The following is a 22204-nucleotide window of genomic DNA, read 5'->3' as shown; positions in this document are numbered from 1 at the left end:
GACTAACTTTAAGTGAAGTCATATTTCAACTAGCCTGATTGCATAGTTGGTTAAATAAAGGGGCGGGGATTTTAGAGCATTCCTTCATCTCCACTCTCAAGCAGGAGCATTCGGATGATCTTAATGAACTGGTAGCATTTTTTACATGGTGATGCCATGTTAGTTACCTGTGGTATTCTGGATAATTTCCGTTGTCTGCTTTAAGAATGCCTGGCATGCTGTTTATATACCTGCGTAGAGTATTTGTGTGTTGAAATTGGAAGGTGAAAGCAGAAAGGCAACTTGACTTTCTAATTTTTTTTTTTTCGTTACAGGTAGGCTTCAAGGTTGCTTTTAAATGATTGTTACATAGAGAACGCTCTGAACCCATATGGAAAGAGGGAAGCAGTGTGCTTCAATTAAGCTTTCAGAAACTAACTCCTCCCTTCCATACCCTCCTCCAAAGCTGTCTCATGGAAGGGGGTTGTCTTGTAGAAGACTACACAGTACCTGAAGCTCGGGCAGGATTACAATTGATCGTCCTCGCTTTGGCGCAGTCTTTTCTGTGCCTTGGACATTAATGGTCATAGAGTATGACATCCACTTGGCATAAGCCCCCTCCAGTTCTGTATAACATAGGCCCAGAATAGCTGCATACATGCCAGATTTTATGGATATCCATAGTAAATAGATTTACATGGAAATAATCTAAATGGAACTAGTACACATAGTCAGTAGTTATCCTGAACATCTTGGATCCAGCTGATGTGAATCTGTGTTGGAGACACACACTTCATTCCAATGGGAATGTGTGCCATGGTTTAGATGGCAAAGGGGCTGGCAACAATGGCTGCACAGTTGAGTGGGCCGTATGAAGTTGCTGTTCAGGGGAATGTACCTTCCTCCCAAGCTTAACAAGTTGTTTCTTTATATTTTCTGCACAGTAAAGCTGAAGGGTGAATGCACATTGTATGGCTGTTACATGAACCAGTGGTTCAGTGGTGGGTGTACAAATACAAGCTCAGTATACGTAGGTACAGCAGTAACATTCAGGTGGTGTCCAAGGGTTTGTGTGTAGTGTGGGTCAGTTGGTATTGAGTTGAGGGACGGTGGGGAGTATCAGATGAACTGGGTGAGCTGAATGTGCAAGAGTAGGTTTCTTTTGTGATAGCGTGATTGGGAGGTGGTTTGTGGCAGTGCTGAGAGAAGGCAGCAAGGGCTATGAAGGCATTTGAAGATTAAGGTTTTCTTTTTCCTTGATCTCTGATTATCAGATGATTTTTAGAAAGGGCAGACTTAAGGAGTATAACTTAATAACTCATTAACTTGTCTTAACTGTCTTCTGAAGCAGTGGATGGTGTGCAAATGCGAGCTTTCACAATTTAGTGCACACCCTCTGCCTCTTATGGGTCCATTTAGAGGTGGACATGGTCAGAAAATGCAATATTGCACACAAAATCAATTTGGCTCCATTTTAGCACTTTGCACATTTTGAGAGTTAACTACAATAACAAAAATAATTATTGAAGGAATGCTAATCTGAGCCACTGGCAATAGATTCAGGCTGCTTTCCAATCCATCATTTCTTTTGCTCGATGAGACCCCCAAATAGGTCGAAACAGGTCTAGGGCTGCTTTTGTTCCCATCAGTTTGAGCTAGACTATCCTATTGGAGCATGACCAAACCTGACTTGTATATGGTAGATCTGAGTCTGGAGTGGCACAATGGGCACCGAGCGACCGCCAGTGCCTGAGATTAATTCATAGTTTCCTTCCATCTCCTTGTTTTTCCTTTTGAGAGTTGAGGGTCAAAATGCCAGTCCTGTCTTAGGTTTGGACCTTGGCACATAAATCTGTTGTCCCTGGTAAAGCTGGGAGAGTACAAGAAGCAGAACAAACCCGAATCGAAGCTTGATGCCCCCTCATTTTAATTTGCATATTGTCTTGCGTGGCGAATTGATACATGGTCCAGGATGACTTTTTTCATTACTTCTATGTTCCATGTTTCTTTTTTTGTATACGCAGGTGAAAAGGGAACTGCACCTAGGCGAAGCAGTGCAAGAGTTCTCTCTAAGCTGTATGAACATATTGGCATGACCCCCAACAAGCAGTCTACTTTCGTACACCCACCTTCAAGGAATTCACATGGTAGTTTCAAAGATTCACTGGTTAGCCCTTGCATTAGTTCCAAAGATCAACGGAGAAACCCCAAGAGGAGTGGACTTGAAACAACATCTACCTTTGTGTCTCCTCACCGGGGCAGGGCCGAGCCTGTAACGGTAAAGACTCCGGTGGTGACGACCAAGAGAAAGATATCTATGGTGGCATCAGGACTCAACCAGAGTGAGCTGGTAAGTGCCTCATGATCACTGGTAATGGAATGAGTTGCAATAAGGTATTTACTTTTAATCTTAAAATTGTTTTTATTTAACAACCTTTTTATGTAGCACCTCATGCTTGTGCTGCTCCTAAACGCTGTAATTAAAAGATGTTAGTATTGCCTAGTATAATGGTGCTCCTTTTCCTGACCATGGAAGTCTGAGTCTTCTTCATGATTTGATCTCATGCCCTTCAGATCACAGCAAATGTCAACAGCAAGCGTTAACTCGCTAAGCCATCCTTCAGGCTTCATCACTGTTGGTCCAAAAGACTGGATGTTTATTGACTTACATTGCTCTAAATGCCCACACAGGCTGGCCTCAAATCAAATTGTGCCTCAGTTTAAAAAGTTATAAAAGTTGTGTTTCCCTTAATGTTTGTAATGCCTGAAAAAGTGATCTGCTTTCCTCGCTGCCTCCGCAGAGGTTCTTAATTTTGTTGAAACGTCCTTCAATTACTGTAAGCAAATGTAATTAAATCTGCTATGGCAAAACCCTTCTGCACCCTGAATTTCCTCTTGCCAACCAATGAGTGCTCAAACGTGCATGTTTATCACATGTTGTTCCAAAAGGTAATGTCACCCATGCCCTTCTGAACACTGAACAGTTGAGTGGCCAAATATTGTATGTGCACGTCCATCTTTGATTATTGTTACCCCCATATCCTCAAAAATATTACACAGAGATGGAAGCTACTCTTGTTATGATTTTTGTGTAGCGCTGTGTCCTTTATATACAGAGACTCATTGTTGGGTGTACCGAATTGTCATAAATGGTGTCATAGAGAAAGGTTTTTCTGCTAAAAGAGGGCCGGCTTGTTTCTTCCACTAAGTTCGTAATTGCTTATTTTGTGTGCCTCTGTCTCTTCCATCTGTGTTTGCACCATTCCCAGTCCTAGGGTATGTGATCTTGGTGCAGGGTAGTGTGTTCCTGTGCCAGTGGATTTCAGAGAGAGAGTGTAATCTCGTTGACTCCAGTGCCTTCCTTCTGCTGAGTGGTTGGTTCCCCAGTGCGTGCTTCATGTGAGGGTTAGGTCTTGTGATCCTCTTCCAAATTAACCCATTGTGATTGTCAGTGATGTGTGATTAGTAATGTTGGAACCAGTGTCCTCTGTTTGGAATAGTGTGCTTAATATTTCTGTAAGTCCCTATTTCAGAGAAGCAAGCTAAGGGACTATCTGTAGTGGTTACCAGTGTTATAGTTTCGTCTTTGATAGCCGCTGTAGGTACAATTGTTTGGGTGGATGTTAAGGTCGGATAAGCATTTATTTTTTGCAATGAATCCACTATATTTTGTTTTTTTCTTACTACACCTAACCAAATGTAGTTCTGTTTTGGGGATGAAGGGGATTATCTCATCCTGCTAGTAGAGATTCGTTTTTGGAAGGATAGATATAAGTTACTTTGTTGCAGTTTCATACGTTACTTCTTTTGAAAGATAATGGGATTGGTTCCAATGCATAACCCATCCATAGATGGTCTGCAGTCAACTTTTTTTTTTAACATTCCCTGTTGTTTTAATCCATATCTTATCCCAGAGAACAGTTGAAAATTCAGGTTTATCCATACGAGCAGCGGGACCCAGGTCCAGATTTCCAGATCGGAGGTGACGTTTACATTATTTAATTGAAGACAAGTTGGCCATGACCTACCCCACGGTCCTTAACCGGTGGTCCGGTGAAACCTGGGGGTCAGTAAATCCTCTTCAGGGGTCCGCAACCCTTAGTAAATTATTAAATTATATTAATAGATTAATAAAGTGTATATAAATAAAGAAGCAAAATGTAAAAGGGAACATTTTAAAACTTTCCATAAATGTGAACAAATTTGAGATTGGAGGCTAAAAATGAAGCTGGTGTCCTGAGATTGATTTGTGGGTGCAGTGCAAATACATCAAGTAAGGATGTTGCCTCAGTTTAATTTAGAAAAGTCCCAAACTTCCCATTAAAATAAAAATGTGATTTTTTAAAAATATTTTTCAATTAAATAAAATATTTCATTATTTGTGTGTTTGTTCGATGAATGCATTTTTTTGTATTTTTGTGTATTGTTTCAAGGTTCAGTTAATTGAAATTGTTTAAACGCGGGTCCCCGGCCTCAGGTAATGACTCAGAGGGGGTCCCCGGATTCTAGTAATGATTCATTGGGGGTCCTGGATTTCATAAATGATTGTGAGGGTGCACAGAAGTCAAAATGTTAAGACACGCTGCCCTACACTTGGACCCTATACTTGTTGTCAATGTAACGTGTTCTCTTCTGCTTCCATTGCTAAAACAATAATGCTGCTTCCCAGTTTTAAAATTACAAACAACTGTACCATTTGCAGCCACGGACAAAGTAGAGGCTTGAATTAGTTGATTTGCCCAAGAATCGTTGCTGGAGAAGTGAAGGGTAAGGTAGGTTAATAAAATGACATAATTGAGACAGTTTCCTTTACAAAGGGAGCACTTCAACCTATAATGATGTCCTCTTTGAATAAGGTGCATCAGACAGGATTTTGTGCTTGAAACTGAAATTTTAAAAGGGAATAATAGGAGATTATGCGCGTTGGCAGCCATATCCATCAAGTCCACATCATCAGCATTTAGTATTAGTGTGATTTCTGACAATTAACTGTTGGAATAGCAGCTGCTAATTGTGTATCTTGCTGCACAAGATTTGAAATATGTTGAATGGAAGAGGGCCCAAAGATAGCTTTTAGCGCACCGACATTTGGATTCCAGCTACACACATGAGCTCCTTAGTCTTACAGATGGAAACTGGCTCCCTCATTGTAAAATTGTACTTGAGATATCACCATAGGCAGTTCTGGGTCAGTGCCATATCGTGCTTGGAGGTCCCCATCACAGCTCCGTCTGCAGGTTCAAAGGCAGTTTGAAGACCATGAACTTTATGATCTGCATTTGATCTTTCTTAAATCCTTGATCTTTGTACACTTGGAATTCTGACGGTGAAAATGAAGAACCGGTCAGTGGGGCTCACTCAAGGTCTGAAGTCCACTTGTACATTGTTACATTTACCGGTCAGTCCATCAGTTGTGGTAAACAGGTATGTTCGATGGCATCTGTCGCTGTAGATACGCATGTTCTGCAATAGCTGGCCATCTGGTGTTGGGCCGGAGTGTTACAAGTTGTTTTTCTTCGAAGAAGTCTTTCGAGTCACGGGACCGAGTGACTCCTCCTTTTGTCTCCATTGCGCATGGGCGTCGACTCTATCCTCGATTGTTTTTTTTCCGCCATCGGGTTCGGACGTGTTCCTGTCGCTCCGAGTTTCGGAACGGACAATTAGCTAATTTCGGAAGATTTTCGTCGGTATTGTTGCGTTCGGGATCGGCGTACTTACATTCAACACCGCATCGAAGATCGAAGAGCTCCGGTGCCCTTCGGGGTAGTTTTTTCGATCCTCCGTCGGGGCCTGGTCGGCCCGACCGCGTGCTGAAGAACGCCGATGGAACGGACCCCGTTTCGTTTCTGCCCCAAATGCCACAATAAATACCCCTACACAGACCAACACTTGGTCTGCAACCTGTGCCTGTCACCTGAGCACAGCGAAGACACCTGCGAGGCCTGTTGTGCGTTCCGGTCCCGAAAAACACTCCGAGACCGTCGAGCCAGAAGACTTCAGATGGCGTCCGCACCGACAGCCCAACGGGAGTTCGAGGAACAGGAAGAGGAAGGTACCTTCTCGATCCAAGACTCCGACTCCGAAGGATTCGACGATACACAAACCGTGAGTAAGACGTCGAAAACCACACAGAGACACATTTACAAGGCCCAGGGGACGCCACTGCCACCAGGCCATGGCTCGACCCATAAATTCGGTGACCGACCATCGGCACCGAAAAAGGCCCAAACAGTGCCGAGATCGTCCGACTCCGGTCGAGACACCGGCACGCAGCCTTCTCGGGACCGAGAAAGTGCTGGAGACAAGCCTCGACACCGAGATGCCGGTGCCGACACGGCTCGACGCCGAGACAGCGGCGCCGAAACAGATCGACGCCGAGAGGTTTCGGCCCCGAAAAAGAAAAGAGTCACCTCGGAGCCGAAAAAACACGCAGACAGGGTTTCGATGCCGAAACAAACTGCAAGCGACCCAGCTTCAGGCTCTTATACAGAAGAGCACTCGCTAACCTCCCAAATGCAGAAGCATAGGTTTGAGGAAGAGCTGCAAGCAACTGATGTGGACCATACGCAAAAGCGTATCTTCATACAGCAGGGGACAGGAAAAATAAGCACCCTTCCCCCCATTAGGAGAAAGAGAAGGTTGGAGTTCCAGACGGAACAGACACCACAACCAAAAGTGGTGAAAAGAGTTACACCACCACCCTCACCTCCACCCGTGATTGACGTTTCACCAGCACAAACTCCATCACACTCCCCAGCTCACACCACCATGAGCCAGGGTGACCAAGATCAGGACGCATGGGACCTATACGACGCCCCAGTGTCAGATAACAGTCCGGAGGCATACCCTGCGAAGCCATCTCCACCAGAAGACAGCACCGCGTACTCTCAAGTGGTGGCTAGAGCAGCACAATTTCACCACGTAAGCCTCCACTCAGAACAGGTTGAGGATGATTTCTTATTCAACACACTCTCCTCCACCCACAGCTCATACCAAAGCCTGCCTATGCTCCCTGGTATGCTCCGCCACGCAAAAGACATCTTTAAGGAGCCGGTTAAAAGTAGGGCAATCACACCAAGGGTAGAAAAAAAGTATAAGCCGCCTCCTACGGACCCGGTTTTCATCACTACACAGCTGCCACCAGACTCTGTCGTTGTAGGAGCAGCTAGGAAAAGGGCCAACTCTCACACATCTGGAGATGCACCACCCCCAGATAAAGAAAGCCGCAAGTTTGATGCAGCTGGTAAAAGAGTCGCAGCACAAGCTGCAAACCAGTGGCGCATCGCGAACTCCCAGGCACTACTTGCGCGCTATGACAGAGCCCACTGGGACGAGATGCAACATCTCATTGAACATCTGCCCAAGGACTTACAAAATAGGGCAAAACAAGTGGTTGAGGAGGGACAGGCCATCTCCAACAACCAGATCCGCTCCTCCATGGACGCTGCAGATACAGCTGCACGGACAATTAATACATCTGTAACTATCAGAAGGCATGCATGGCTCCGAACGTCTGGATTTAAACCAGAGATTCAACAAGCAGTTCTCAATATGCCTTTTAATGAAAAAGAACTGTTCGGTCCAGAAGTGGACACAGCGATTGAGAAACTCAAAAAAGATACGGACACTGCCAAAGCCATGGGCGCACTCTACTCCCCGCAGAGCAGAGGGAATTACAGCTCATTCCGTAAAACGCCCTTTCGAGGGGGGTTTCGGGGTCAAAGCACACAAGCCAGCACCTCACAAGCCACACCGTCCAGTTACCAAGGACAGTATAGAGGAGGTTTTCGGGGACATTATAGAGGAGGGCAATTCCCTAGAAATAGAGGAAGATTCCAAAGCCCCAAAACCCCTACTACTAAACAGTGACTCACATGTCACTCACCCCCTCCACACAACACCAGTGGGGGGACGAATAGGTCATTATTACAGAGCATGGGAGAAAATCACTACAGACACTTGGGTTCTAGCAATTATCCAACATGGTTATTGCATAGAATTTCTACAATTCCCTCCAAACATACCACCAAAAGCACAAAATTTAACAACACACCATTCCAATCTCCTGGAGATAGAAGTGCAGGCACTATTGCAAAAGAATGCAATCGAATTAGTGCCAAACACACAAATAAACACAGGAGTTTACTCACTGTACTTTCTGATACCAAAGAAGGACAAAACACTGAGACCAATCCTAGACCTCAGAGTAGTGAACACTTTCATCAAGTCAGACCACTTCCACATGGTCACACTACAAGAAGTATTGCCATTGCTAAAGCTGCACGACTACATGGCAACTTTAGACCTCAAGGATGCTTATTTCCATATACCAATACACCCATCGCACAGGAAATACCTAAGGTTTGTATTCAAAGGAATACATTACCAATTCAAGGTACTGCCTTTCGGATTAACAACCGCACCAAGAGTCTTTACCAAATGTCTAGCGGTAGTCGCAGCACACATAAGAAGGCAGCAGATACATGTGTTCCCATATCTAGACGACTGGCTAATCAAGGCCCATTCGTTAATAGAGTGCTCAAATCACACAAATCATATCATACAAACCCTCTTCAAACTAGGGTTCACCGTCAATTTCACAAAATCCAAAATTCTGCCACGCAAGGTACAACAATACCTGGGAGCCATAATAGACACATCAAAAGGAGTAGCCACTCCAAGTCCACAAAGAATTCAAAATTTCAACACCATCATACAACGCATGTATCCAACACAAAAGATACAAGCAAAGATGGTATTACAACTCCTAGGCATGATGTCATCATGCATAGCCATTGTCCCAAACGCAAGACTGCACATGAGGCCCTTACAACAATGCCTAGCATCACAGTGGTCTCAAGCACAGGGTCACCTTCTAAATCTGGTGTTAATAGACCGCCAAACTTACCTCTCGCTTCTGTGGTGGAACAACATAAATTTAAACAAGGGGCGGCCTTTCCAAGACCCAGTGCCACAATACGTAATAACAACAGATGCTTCCATGACAGGGTGGGGAGCACACCTCGATCAACACAGCATACAAGGACAATGGAACGTACATCAAACAAAACTGCATATCAATCACCTAGAACTTCTAGCAGTTTTTCAAGCACTAAAAGCTTTCCAACCAATAATAGTTCACAAATACATTCTCGTCAAAACAGACAACATGACAACAATGTATTATCTAAACAAGCAGGGGGGGACGCACTCCACGCAGTTAAGCCTGCTAGCACAAAAAATTTGGCATTGGGCAATTCACAACCAAATTCGCCTAATTGCACAGTTTATACCAGGGATACAAAATCAACTCGCAGACAATCTCTCTCGAGATCACCAACAGGTCCACGAATGGGAAATTCACCCCCAAATTCTGAACACTTATTTCAAACTCTGGGGAACACCTCAGATAGACTTGTTTGCGACAAGGGAGAACGCAAAATGCCAAAACTTCGCATCCAGATACCCACACAAACAATCCCAAGGCAATGCCCTATGGATGAACTGGTCAGGGATATTTGCTTACGCTTTTCCTCCTCTCCCTCTCCTTCCTTACCTGGTAAACAAACTCAGTCAAAGCAAACTCAAACTCATATTGATAGCACCAACTTGGGCAAGGCAACCCTGGTACACAACGCTGCTAGACCTATCAGTGGTACCCTGCATCAAATTGCCCAACAGGCCAGATCTGTTGACACAGCACAACCAAAAGATCAGACACCCAGATCCAGCATCGCTGAATCTAGCAATCTGGCTCCTGAAATCCTAGAATTCGGGCACTTACAACTTACCCAAGAATGTATGGAAGTCATAAAACAAGCCAGAAGGCCATCCACCAGGCACTGCTATGCAAGTAAATGGAAGAGGTTTGTTTGCTACTGCCATATTAATCAAATACAACCATTACACACAACTCCAGAACAGGTAGTGGGTTACTTGCTTCACTTACAAAAATCTAACCTAGCTTTCTCTTCATTTAAGATTCACCTTGCAGCAATATCTGCATACCTGCAAACTACCTATTCAACTTCCCTATATAGGATACCAGTCATTAAAGCATTCATGGAGGGCCTTAGGATAATTATACCACCAAGAACACCACCTGTTCCTTCATGGAACCTAAATGTTGTCCTAACTAGACTTATGGGTCCACCTTTTGAACCCATGCACTCCTGCGACATACAGTTCCTAACCTGGAAGGTGGCATTTCTCATCGCCATTACTTCCCTAAGAAGAGTAAGCGAGATTCAGCCGTTTACTATACAGGAACCTTTTATACAACTACACAAAAATAAAGTCGTCCTAAGAACCAATCCTAAATTTTTGCCAAAGGTTATTTCACCGTTCCATCTAAATCAAACAGTGGAACTTCCAGTGTTCTTTCCACAGCCAGATACCGTAGCTGAAAGGGCACTACATACATTAGATGTCAAAAGAGCATTAATGTATTACATTGACAGAACAAAAAACATCAGAAAGACTAAACAACTCTTTATTGCATTTCAAAAACCTCACGCAGGAAACCCAATTTCAAAACAAGGTATAGCCAGATGGATAGTTAAATGCATCCAAATCTGCTACCTTAAAGCTAAACGACAGCTGCCCATTACACCAAGGGCACACTCAACCAGAAAGAAAGGTGCTACCATGGCCTTTCTAGGAAACATCCCAATGCAAGAAATATGTAAGGCAGCCACATGGTCTACGCCTCACACATTCACCAAGCACTACTGTGTAGACGTGTTATCCGCACAACAAGCCACAGTAGGTCAAGCCGTATTAAGGACATTATTTCAGACTACTTCCACTCCTACAGGCTGATCCACCGCTTTTGGGGAAATAACTGCTTACTAGTCTATGCAGAACATGCGTATCTACAGCGACAGATGCCATCGAACTGAAAATGTCACTTACCCAGTGTACATCTGTTCGTGGCATCAGTCGCAGTAGATTCGCATGTGCCCACCCGCCTCCCCGGGAGCCTGTAGCAGTTTAGAAGTTACCTTCAATTATTTATATATGTATCATCTCAACCTTAAATAGGTGCATACTTAGTCACTCCATTGCATGGACACTATTACTACAATTCAACTCCTACCTCACCCTCTGCGGGGAAAAACAATCGAGGATAGAGTCGACGCCCATGCGCAATGGAGACAAAAGGAGGAGTCACTCGGTCCCGTGACTCGAAAGACTTCTTCGAAGAAAAACAACTTGTAACACTCCGGCCCAACACCAGATGGCCAGCTATTGCAGAACATGCGAATCTACTGCGACTGATGCCACGAACAGATGTACACTGGGTAAGTGACATTTTCATTTCAAAACATAATTTCAGAGTGAAGAGAGAAGATACAGTAATAGTGGCAAACCACACCCAGTCCCTTTTTATGAAATCTGGCAGTACACCAGCAATTTAAATTCAAAGACTGGGCAACTAAGCCAACACTACAAAATAAAGAAAGCCCACAGGATATCATCAGCATTTAATTAGTAATGTGATGTGTTTTAGAGCCTACATTGAATATAGTTACAGCTAAAGTAGTCACACCTCTCCATTTAAAAAAAAATCTTGTGTGTTTGCCAAAAGAAGACACCAATAAAATAAATTGAGCACTCTGCCCCATGGCACTGTAGGGAACATAGAAGAGAAAGCAGATGATAGAGATTGCAGTGAACAGAAATGAAACCATTAACATAGAATTGATTGCGCATCTAGACGTAAGGTAGATCACCCTTTTTTGTGCAGATAGGGTGGGGTATGTGAGAAAGTAGCCTCTTTCTAGCCTTGTTACCCCCACTTTTGGCCTGTTTGTGAGTGTATGTCAGGGTGTTTTCACTGTCTCACTGGGATCCTGCTAGCCAGGGCCCAGTGCTCATAGTGAAAACCCTATGTTTTCAGTATGTTTGTTATGTGTCACTGGGACCCTGCTAGTCAGGACCCCAGTGCTCATAAGTTTGTGGCCTATATGTATGTGTTCCCTGTGTGGTGCCTAACTGTCTCACTGAGGCTCTGCTAACCAGAACCTCAGTGGTTATGCTCTCTCTGTACAAATTGTCACTAACAGGCTAGTGACCAATTTCACCAATTTACATTGGCATACTGGAAAACCCTTATAATCCCCTAGTATATGGTACTGAGGTACCCAGGTTATTGGGGTTCCAGGAGATCCCTATGGGCTGCAGCATTTCTTTTGCCACCCATAGGGAGCTCTGACAATTCTTACACAGGCCTGCCACTGCAGCCTGAGTGAAATAATGCACACGTTATTTCACAGCCATTTTACACTGCACTTAAGTAACTTATAAGTCACCTATATGTCTAACCTTTACCTGGTAAAGGTTGGGTGCTAAGTTACTTAGTTTGTGGGCACCCTGGCACTAGCCAAGGTGCCCCCACATTGCTCAGGGCCAATTCCCCGGACTTTGTGAGTGCGGGGACACCATTACACGCGTGCACTACATATAGGTCACTACCTATGTGTAGCTTCACAATGGTAACTCCGAATATGGCCATGTAACATGTCTAAGATCATGGAATTGCCCCCTCTATGCCATCCTGGCATTGTTGGTGCAATCCCATGATCCCACGGGTCTCTAGCACAGACCCTGGCACTGCCAAAACTGCCTTTCCCGGGGTTTCACTGCAGCTGCTGCTGCTGCCAACCCCCCAGACAGGTTTCTGCCCTCCTGGGGTCCAGCCAGGCCTGGCCCAGGAAGGCAGAACAAAGGACTTCCTCAGAGAGAGGGTGTTACACCCTCTCCCTTTGGAAAAAGGTGTCAGGGCTGGGGAGGAGTAGCCTCCCCCAGCCTCTGGAAATGCTTTCATGGGCACAGATGGTGCCCATTTCTGCATAAGCCAGTCTACACCGGTTCAGGGACCCCTCAGCCCTGCTCTGGCGCGAAACTGGACAAAGGAAAGGGGAGTGACCACTCCCCTGACCTGCACCTCCCCTGGGAGGTGCCCAGAGCTCCTCCAGTGTGCTCCAGACCTCTGCCATCTTGGAAACAGAGGTGCTGCTGGCACACTGGACTGCTCTGAGTGGCCAGGGCCAGCAGGTGATGTCAGAGACTCCCTCTGATAGGCTCCTTCAGGTGTTGCTAGCCTATCTTCTCTCCTAAGTAGCCAAACCCTCTTTTCTGGCTATTTAGGGTCTCTGCTTTGGGGATTTCCTTAGATAACGAATGCAAGAGCTCATCCGAGTTCCTCTGCATCTTTCTCTTCACCTTCTGCCAAGGAATCGACTGCTGACCGCGCTGGAAGCCTGCAAAACTGCAACAAAGTAGCGAAGACGACTACTGCAACTCTGTAACGCTGATCCTGCCGCCTTCTCGACTGTTTTCCTGGTGGTGCATGCTGTGGGGGTAGTCTGCCTCCTCTCTGCACTAGAAGCTCCGAAGAAATCTCCCGTGGGTCGACGGAATCGTCCCCCTGCAACCGCAGGCACCAAAGAACTGCATCACCGGTACCCTGGGTCTCCTCTCAGCACGACCAGCGAGGTCCCTTGAATCCAGCAACTCTGTCCAAGTGACTCCCACAGTCCAGTGACTCTTCAGTCCAAGTTTGGTGGAGGTAAGTCCTTGCCTCCCCACGCCAGACTGCATTGCTGGGAACGGCGACTTTTGCAGCTACTCCGGCCTCCGTGCACTACCGGCGGAAATCCTTTGTGCACAGTCCAGCCTGGGTCCACGGCACTCTAACCTGCATTGCACGACCTCCTAAGTTGTCCTCCGGCGACGTGGGACTCCTTTGTGCGACTTCGGGTGAGCACCGTTTCACGTATCCTCGTAGTGCCTGTTTCTGGTACTTCTGCGGGCGACATTAACAACACAAGGTGCTGCCTGCTGCTGAGAGGGCTCCTTGTCTTGCTCGACGCCCCCTCTGTCCCCAGATGCAATTGGCGACATCTTGGTCCCTCCTGGGCCACAGCAGCATCCAAAAACCCTAACCGCACGATTTGCAGCTAGCAAGGCTTGTTGGCGGTCTTTCTTCAGGAAAACACTTCTGCACGACTCTCCACGGCGTGGGGGATCCGTCCTCCAAAGGGGAAGTTCCTAGCCCTTGTCGTTCCTGCAGAATCTCCAGCTTCTACTGTCCAGTAGCAGCTTCTTTGCACCCACAGCTGGCATTTCCTGGGCATCTGCCCATCTCCGACTTGCTTGTGACTTTTGGACTTGGTCCCCTTGTTCCACAGGTACCCTCGACTGGAAATCCATCGTTGTTGCATTGCTGATTTGTGTCTTTCCTGCAGAATTCCCCTATCACGACTTCTATGTCCTTTGGGGAACTTTAGTGCACTTTGCACTCACTTTTCAGGGTCTTGGGGTGGGCTATTTTTCTAACCCTTACTATTTTCTAATAGTCCCAGCGACCCTCTACAAGGTCACATAGGTTTGGAGTCCATTCGTGGTTCGCATTCCACTTTTGGAGTATATGGTTTGTGTTGCCCCTATCCCTTTGTGTCTCCATTGCATCCTATTGTAACTATACATTGTTTGCACTGTTTTCTAATACTATTACTGCATATTTTGGTATTGTGTACATATATCTTGTGTATATTTGCTATCCTCATACTGAGGGTACTCACTGAGATACTTTTGGCATATTGTCATAAAAATAAAGTACCTTTATTTTTAGTATATCTGTGTATTGTGTTTTCTTATGATATTGTGCATATGCCACTAGTGGTACTGTAGGAGCTTCACTTGTCTCCTAGTTCAGCCTAAGCTGCTCTGCTAAGCTACCATTATCTATCAGCCTATGCTGCTAGACACCCTATACACTAATAAGGGATAACTGGGCCTGGTGCAAGGTGCAAGTACCCCTTGGTACTCACTACAAGCCAGTCCAGCCTCCTACAGGGTACTATCTATTCAAACCTGCAGGTAGAGTCTGTATGTAATAACTAACTAGTAATCCACAGACTTGAGTTGGTCTTTCTTTTTTGAAGAGATATATGGTCTTCTTTCCAGAGGGCAATATCAACTTGAATGTTCCATCTCCAAGATGACGTTTTCAACTATAATCCCAGCATGGCCACAGCACACAACCCTTATTAGTAGTTTTAGATTTAAAGGCAGTCTGTACCTTGATTTCGAGTAATGTGTTGTCCTGTGAGCGCGATGCTTAGCAGGAACTGGGTAAATAGCATCTCCTACCTGCACTGATAAGGTCGTATCCCGCGAGAGTTCTGCCTCTGGCGCACCTGGCATTGTTCTCTCCCTCGCAGCTCTTTCAGAGCAGTGCCCAGTGCTCTTGATAATGAACCGATAATGCCACTTGCTATTCTCCATCCTGTTATATATTATGTGACATCCAGTGGCACTGCTCCTTGTTATGTGGGAGCGTGTAGGCTGGAATCTGCTCTCCTAAAGTTCCTCTAGATGAGCTCCACACAGCGTCCCCAACTGGTGGCATTGTATCAATACCCTTCCTGCTCAGTGGACGATTTCTCTTGCACCCACAGTTTTAGTATGTGGTATCTGGTATAAAATGCGTATCGTTCTCCTGGGTTACATTATATGAAGTGCTGGGTGCCCCAAAAACAATCAAGACAAAACTGTTCAGCAGTTGAGGCCTATAAAGCATTGTATTCAATGGATAGTGCAAACTCTATTCGAGCCCCACCACTCCGGACTGCACTCTGCAAATAATTTCCCATCTTGAGGATACTTGGATCATCTCCATTTCCTTCTGTGTGGTGTAAGCATTACATGTTTCTCTGGGAAGTGCAGCTGGCTTTTATGCCTGTCGAATGTAGCAATAAATTGGCTTTAATCTGCAAGTAGTGGGATTTTTTTTTTATGTTGAATTATCTGCTGCGCCATCTCTGTTGTCTGGAAGCTATGCTCCTTGTCCATTGGAAAACCCATCCATTTTGGGGCACACATAGATTTCTAGCTGCACTGAAAAGCATGAGTTGGTCGAGAGAGGGATAAGTTGTTGTCGTTTGAGTTGATTTTACTACTTAAATAAAATGCTGCTCTAATGCTTGAACACGAAGAAAGTCTAATTTAGCTTTTTTCCTTTTCTTTCAGATTCTGGTACAGAAATTTGCCAGCAAAACCCAGAGCACTTTATGTCATCAGATTACTGAAAGCACGACCCATGTTATAATGAAAACAGGTACCTAGTTTAAGCAATGTATTCTTGTCTATCAACTCTGAATGTAGATTGTTCTACACACTCAACTGCAGTATGTATCTTAACATAAATTCTTAGACACACATTGGATGAAATGCATTTAGGTGCTGTGGCTGAGCAGCATGTTTTAAGAGAACATAACCTTCTGATGCCTTCTAGCTAACAGTGGCTTTCAGCGTTCCGAGGTCTTGAGTAAAATTGCTACACTTTACATTAAAGAATTACTTTATCCTGAGCCACCGACTCAGTGGCATATGTCCTAAAGAACAGAAACGGGGCTGGCATATTCACTGTGATTGGCTTAATCCACCTAAACGCCTGATATCTGGAGTATAACAAGGAAGACCAATGATCTCTTGTTGAAAAGATTTTGAAACGAGTGTTAGCAATTCTCGCCACTTCTAAGTAAATGAAGTTTGAATCATCCGACTGGCCATAGTCCTACAGAGTCACTGAAAGTTAGGTAGATTACAGTACCTAGTTTTTTGGGGTTAGTCTTCTCTTGCTGGGGGATCCGGAACTGTAGATGAAATGATTATGCCTCTGAGACATATCTTCCTTCACAGAGGCTGCCTAGCAGCACAGTGGACCTGTCTGAAAACGCCAGCCAGTGCAACTTCATGGCAAAACTACATATAATTATATTTATCTCATAAGCTCCTGTTTCTGAAAGCTATTATCTGAAGGGTATGAATCACTGAATGCCCTACTATGTGTGCTGAAAATAGTGTACATCAGGGGTGTCCGACATACGTCTGAATTGACAGGATCCATTTCCTAAGGTCATGCTAACCACTGGCTATGAATTTACTATATATTTTTTAAAAATATATTTTTATTAACAGTTTGTTATTTTACATTTGTATGTCAGTTCAAAGTAATCACTTACACTCGTTATGCCTGGTCATTAAACAAGCCGCACTTATGGTATACATTTCTTGTGCTTCATTGTATATTCCCGTGGTGTACTCCTTAGCATTTATGGGTTTGTCGGATCCTAACTCAAGTACACTAATCCTATTGACAGTCTGCAATACTCTCCATCGATCTACAGCATTGATTTGTGTCATGCATATGAATAACAAATTTAGGGAGAGGAAACCCGTTTCAATCTATAACTTGGAGGATAAACCATAAGGAAAAGAAGAACAAGAATAAGGAGAAGAAAGGGAAGAAAAAGGAAGAGGAGGAAAACTAGGGGGGGAGGGGCAGGAAGGGTATATAAACTAAACAGAAGGTCAACTTTATAGCATTGTGTGGGTGTGACTTGTGGCTGATAATCTTTAAGGAATTAAAGCATAGCAATGTAAGTGAAAGGGCCGTGCCCAGGGCGCACCAGTATATAATGGGGGCAGTAGGCCACTTACTCCACCCCCGACTCTTGTGGTATTGTGGTTGGTGGCGACTCGTTCATCTTTTTTTTAATTTTTTGCGTTTCTCCATGCGGACCATGTATCAGTGCGGGGATCTCAAGGCACCACTTGGGAAACTTCCTCCTCGGGACCATCCCCTAGGGTATGCCGACCCTCTCCCACTCCTACTTCAGCATTTGTTGTGCTCTTGGACAGCCCATCCCAAGTCGTCACCAGGTCTTCCCAGGTCGGGGCAATGGGAACCTGTCGGATGCCCTTGGCCTCCTCGGCCTTCAGGACCTGCAGTTCGGCCCTGGACCATTTAATAACATCTCTTTTCCAGTCAGCCAGTGATGGGTGGACCGGGGCCTTCCAGCCCTTTGAGATCAGCCTTTTATAAAGGGCCAGAGTTAGGTCCAGGAAACGCCCACTTACTTTCCCCTTTAACACAGTCGGTCTGAGACCTAATAAGCACAGGCCCGGAGTGGGACGTAGTTCCGCTCCGAGTAACTGAGAAAGGACAGCCAGTGCCTCCCTCCACCCAACTTGAAGTACTGGGCACCCCCATACCATATGGTCAAAGTCCGCTTCACCCCCCGGCATCTTGGGCATGTCCTGGGGGCCCCTCGTATATTCAGAATAGTTGGTGTGGTGTGAGGTACGCTCTGTGTAGGTAGTTATATTGGATATATCTTAATCGCGCGTTACGAGAAATCACCCGGGGGTATGCCAGTGCTTTGTTCCATTCTAAGTCAGACAATTCCCACCCAATCATGCCTCCCCATCGCTCCCTCTGGGATTGCAAGGGGTCTAATACAGCCTGGGCCTGGGCCCGGTAAATTTTGGTTATCAGATGAGGCTCCTCTCCCGATGTCAGCAGGAGATGCAGCACCCCATGGACCGCAGGCTCTGCATTTATCGTGCACTAGTGGTCCTTCAGGGTGTGAGTCAGCTTCCCAAAAAGCAGGAATTGGCCCCGGGGAACACCCGCTCCCGATAGGGCAGAGAATTCCCTCAGCACTCCCCCCTCAAAAAGTCCGCTCACCGTCTCAATCCCTACTCTTGTCCATGGGCCAAGCCCCAGGCCTCCCGGACCCTTCCCCCCAGATTCCAGAGCCAGCACCGAAAGCGGCAAAGCCGGAGAATATGGGGGGCCCACTCCTACTCTTTTCATACACCTCTTCCAGCACGCCAGTGCGACACTCATCATTATGTTGTTACCAGGCAGGGCTACTTTCCTGCCTGCCATGCGTGCCACAATCCATGCTGCTTCCATTATCCCCTGGGGTGTACATAGGTCCAGGAGTCCTCTGCCCGTCAGCCAGCCGGACACCCACTGCAGTTGGGATGCCAAGTAATAAGCCTCAAAGTCGGGGGTGCCCAGTCCTCCCATATGAGTCGGCCTGCAGAGGGTCGTAAGTGCAGTGCGTCTACGACCATCGTCCCAAATTAGCTCCCTTAGCAGCACGTTCAGGTCACGGAACCATGATGGGGGGATCAGCAGCGGTAAGTTAACAAAGTAATAGAGGAGTCGGGGAAGCATAATCATTTTGGACAGCGCCACTCTGGCCATTACTGACAACATAAGGGAGCGCCAGAACCCAACCGAGGACCTCAGGGACCGAAGCGCCCTGCCCAGATTACCATCCCTGAGATCTCCCAGCTCGTGGAATATCTGAATACCCAGGTACCTGAAGGTCCGTGGGGCCCAGTTCACGTCTACCGGGCATGTTGCTGGGCGTGTGCAGCCAGGAGTCAGGGAAAACACATACGTTTTGCCGCGGTTTAGGTGCAGTCCGGAAACTTCACCGAAGTCCTCTAGTACCCTAAGGGCCCAGGGGAGACCACTAGCACCATCCCTAAGGTATATCAGTATGTCGTCAGCGTACAGGGAGACAATATATTCAGTTGTCCCCATATTACCCCCCCCCCCCGCACCCTCTTCCCGCAGTCGGGCCGCGAGGAGCTCAATCGCCAGAGCAAACAATAGTGGGTAAAGGGGACACCCCTGTCTGGTTCCGCGAAACACCGGGTATGTTCTTGATATTGTTCTGCCCGTCTTCACCCTTGCCAGTGGGGACGAGTACAGTAGGTCCACCCATCTCACCCAGTTCTCCCCCAGGCCCATTCCTACATCACCAACCTCAGATAGTCCCACCTAATCGAATCAAAAGCCTTCTTGAAATCCACCGCCAACAGGAGTCCCGTCGGCGGGATCAATTCTTTGGGCATATGCAAGATAGAGAAGATATGTCTAAGATTCAAGGAGGTGCTGCGACCAGGAATGAAGCCGTTTTGGTCAGCATGTATCAGCTTGGGCATATGGGGCTGCAGTCGGTCGGCCAGGATCCTGCTGAGGATCTTAAAGTCGCTGTTCAACATTGATAACGGGCGGAAGTCGGTCACCGAGGCTTCCTTGTTGGTGGTCTTAGGAAGTGGCACTACCAGTGCCTCGCGCAGTGTGCCAGGCAACTCTCCGCCCTGTACTGCTTCCGCGTACATCTCCGTCAAACTGGGAACTAGCAAGGATTTATATTTTTTGTAAAAATCCATAGGAAGACCGTCTGTACCAGGGGTCTTCCCAGGGGCCAGTTGAGCTATGGCATCGTTAATCTCTTCTACGGTCACCGCCCCCCCCCAGGCTGTCCCTGTCCTCTAGTCTCAGCACCTGAAGTAGGGTCTGACGCAGATAATTGTCAAATGTCGCTGGCTCCAGGTCCAGGTGCGTGTAATAATCTCTGAATCTCTGAATGCGTCATTGATGAGGTCTGGGCTAAGTCTGCGGTTTCCCTCTTTGTCTGTTATACTTGTGATGGGTTCGCTATCCCCGCCCGGGCGTACCAGCCATGCCAGGAGCTTACCCAACCTCCCCTCTTCTGATTGTAGGGATGCCAGGTATTTCTGCATGTTATGGCATCTAAGCTTTTCTTCGGCCTGGGAGTGTTCCCTGCGGGCATGGTTATATTCTTCATCCCCTTGTGCTGCAAGGCCCTGTCTTAGTTCCCCCCTCGTGTAAGATCTTCTCTAGGGCAGTAAGCTCCTTTTCTAGCGTTTTCCTCACCCCTGCCGACTGCCCAAGGCAGAAACCCCTCGTCACCACCTTGAGTGTCTCCCACTCCACTGCCCTGGAGAGGGTGGATCCCTTATTAATTTCGATGTGCTCCGACAGATGGCTACGCAGTGCCTCTCTGTACGCCTGGTCCTCAAGTGCTGCGGGGGGCCAGCCTCCATGATGGTATTGGGGGTCTGTCCTGTGCTACCCTCAATGTCAACAATAATGGGTTATGATCCGAAATTGTGCGGGCGAGGTATTCAGTATGTGTCACCCATCGGGCTAGGCCCGAGGTGCAGGTCACCCTGTCAATTCTGGTGTGCACCCGGTGGAGGCCCGAGTAGTACGAGTAATCCCTGACGGTCGGGAGGTGCACCCGCCAGACATCCACTAATCCCCATGCACTCAGCCACTCGGCTAGACTTTGTGCTATCTTAATTGATGTTGCCCCTTGTAGGGGCGGTGTGGACCTATCCATGTTTATATCTAGTACTGCGTTGAAGTCCCCTCCTATTAGTACCTCCCCCACGTGTTGGCGGGTGAGGTGTCGTGATAGGCCCGTCATGAATATAACCTGGTCTTGATTAGGGGCGTAGATGCAGCTCATGACTAATGGAGTCCCATGTAGCTTCCCTTCTAGTATCACAAACCTGCCCTCCTTGTCTATGTTCGAGGTTTCAATTGTCAGGGGGACTCCCGCTCTAATCCATATCATTGCGCCCCTTGCGTAGGCTGAATACTCCGTAGCGAACACTCGCCCCCTCCATCTCCGCCTAAGTTTCTCTCCCTCTCCCGGGGCCAAGTGGGTTTCCTGTAACATTGCTATCTGCACCCCCCTTCTCTTTAGGAATTATAGTATTCTATGTCTTTTGGCCGGAGTGCCCATCCCCCTGACATTCCAGGTTATGTAGTTGTAATCTACCATCTTGTTCTTGGAGACTGACAATCGGGGGACTGGTGCGCCCGGTATTCTAGCTGACCCATTCCTGTGCTCGTTCCTGTATTGTGGTCAGATTCCATTAACCATGTTGTTGATTTAACTCGAAACTGCAAACCCCAACTCCCCAGCCCCAGGGCACCTCCGGAACTATAGGTAGCCCAAAAAACTGTGCATAAATGCAACTTTTCCAAACACATAACTGCAGTACTCGCCATCCAAGCACACAGGCGAGTAGTAAGGTCAGGGGGGAGCGGCCAGGTCCAGAGGGGCCATTCGTTCATGCAGCGTGCCATGTCTCGGGCTATACAAGTTCGTCAGCTGTTTGCGGGGTCACCTTCGGTGCTCGAGACGGGCTCCCCGAGTCTCCGGCGGAGGATACCATCGTGTCGTCAGACTCAACTTCTGAGCCCTCATGGGGGGACACCTCACCTCCCACTCGGGCCGCCACCTCCAGGGCCGCCCTTCTGCCTGTTTCTCTCTGTGTTTGCGTCGGCGCCAACCGTGGACGATCTCTGGACCTCTTCAACCTCAGGGCACGGCGGGCCCTGCCCGAACCAGCGCCTACCCGCGCCGGCCGCACCGTTTGGGATCCGTGCCTCTCAAGCCAGTCCCATGCCTCCTCCGGGGATTGGAAGAATGTGTTTTTTCCCTCCACGATCACTCTCAGCCTTGCTGGGTATAGGAGCGAGAACTGAATCCCCTCGGCTCGTAATGCTCTTTTTACCGCTAGAAATGAG

At 46.9% G+C, this 22204-nt stretch overlaps 1 protein-coding gene across 6 annotated transcripts in view; it reads left to right on the top strand.

The window, feature by feature from the left end:
- The window catches only part of BRCA1 (BRCA1 DNA repair associated), a 477104-nt gene that overhangs the window by 342600 nt on the left and 112300 nt on the right, over positions 1 to 22204 (top strand). For all 6 annotated transcript variants that reach the window (XM_069237765.1, XM_069237766.1, XM_069237761.1 and 3 more), the window contains exons 15-16: positions 2004 to 2329; positions 16018 to 16105. In XM_069237765.1, the coding sequence (XP_069093866.1) occupies positions 2004 to 2329; positions 16018 to 16105 (414 nt within the window). The remainder of the gene's footprint in view (positions 1 to 2003; positions 2330 to 16017; positions 16106 to 22204) is intronic.

This window comes from Pleurodeles waltl, chromosome 6 (genome assembly GCF_031143425.1).
Source record: "Pleurodeles waltl isolate 20211129_DDA chromosome 6, aPleWal1.hap1.20221129, whole genome shotgun sequence".
Taxonomy (NCBI): domain Eukaryota; kingdom Metazoa; phylum Chordata; class Amphibia; order Caudata; family Salamandridae; genus Pleurodeles; species Pleurodeles waltl.
This window is presented reverse-complemented; position numbering and strand designations above follow the sequence as displayed.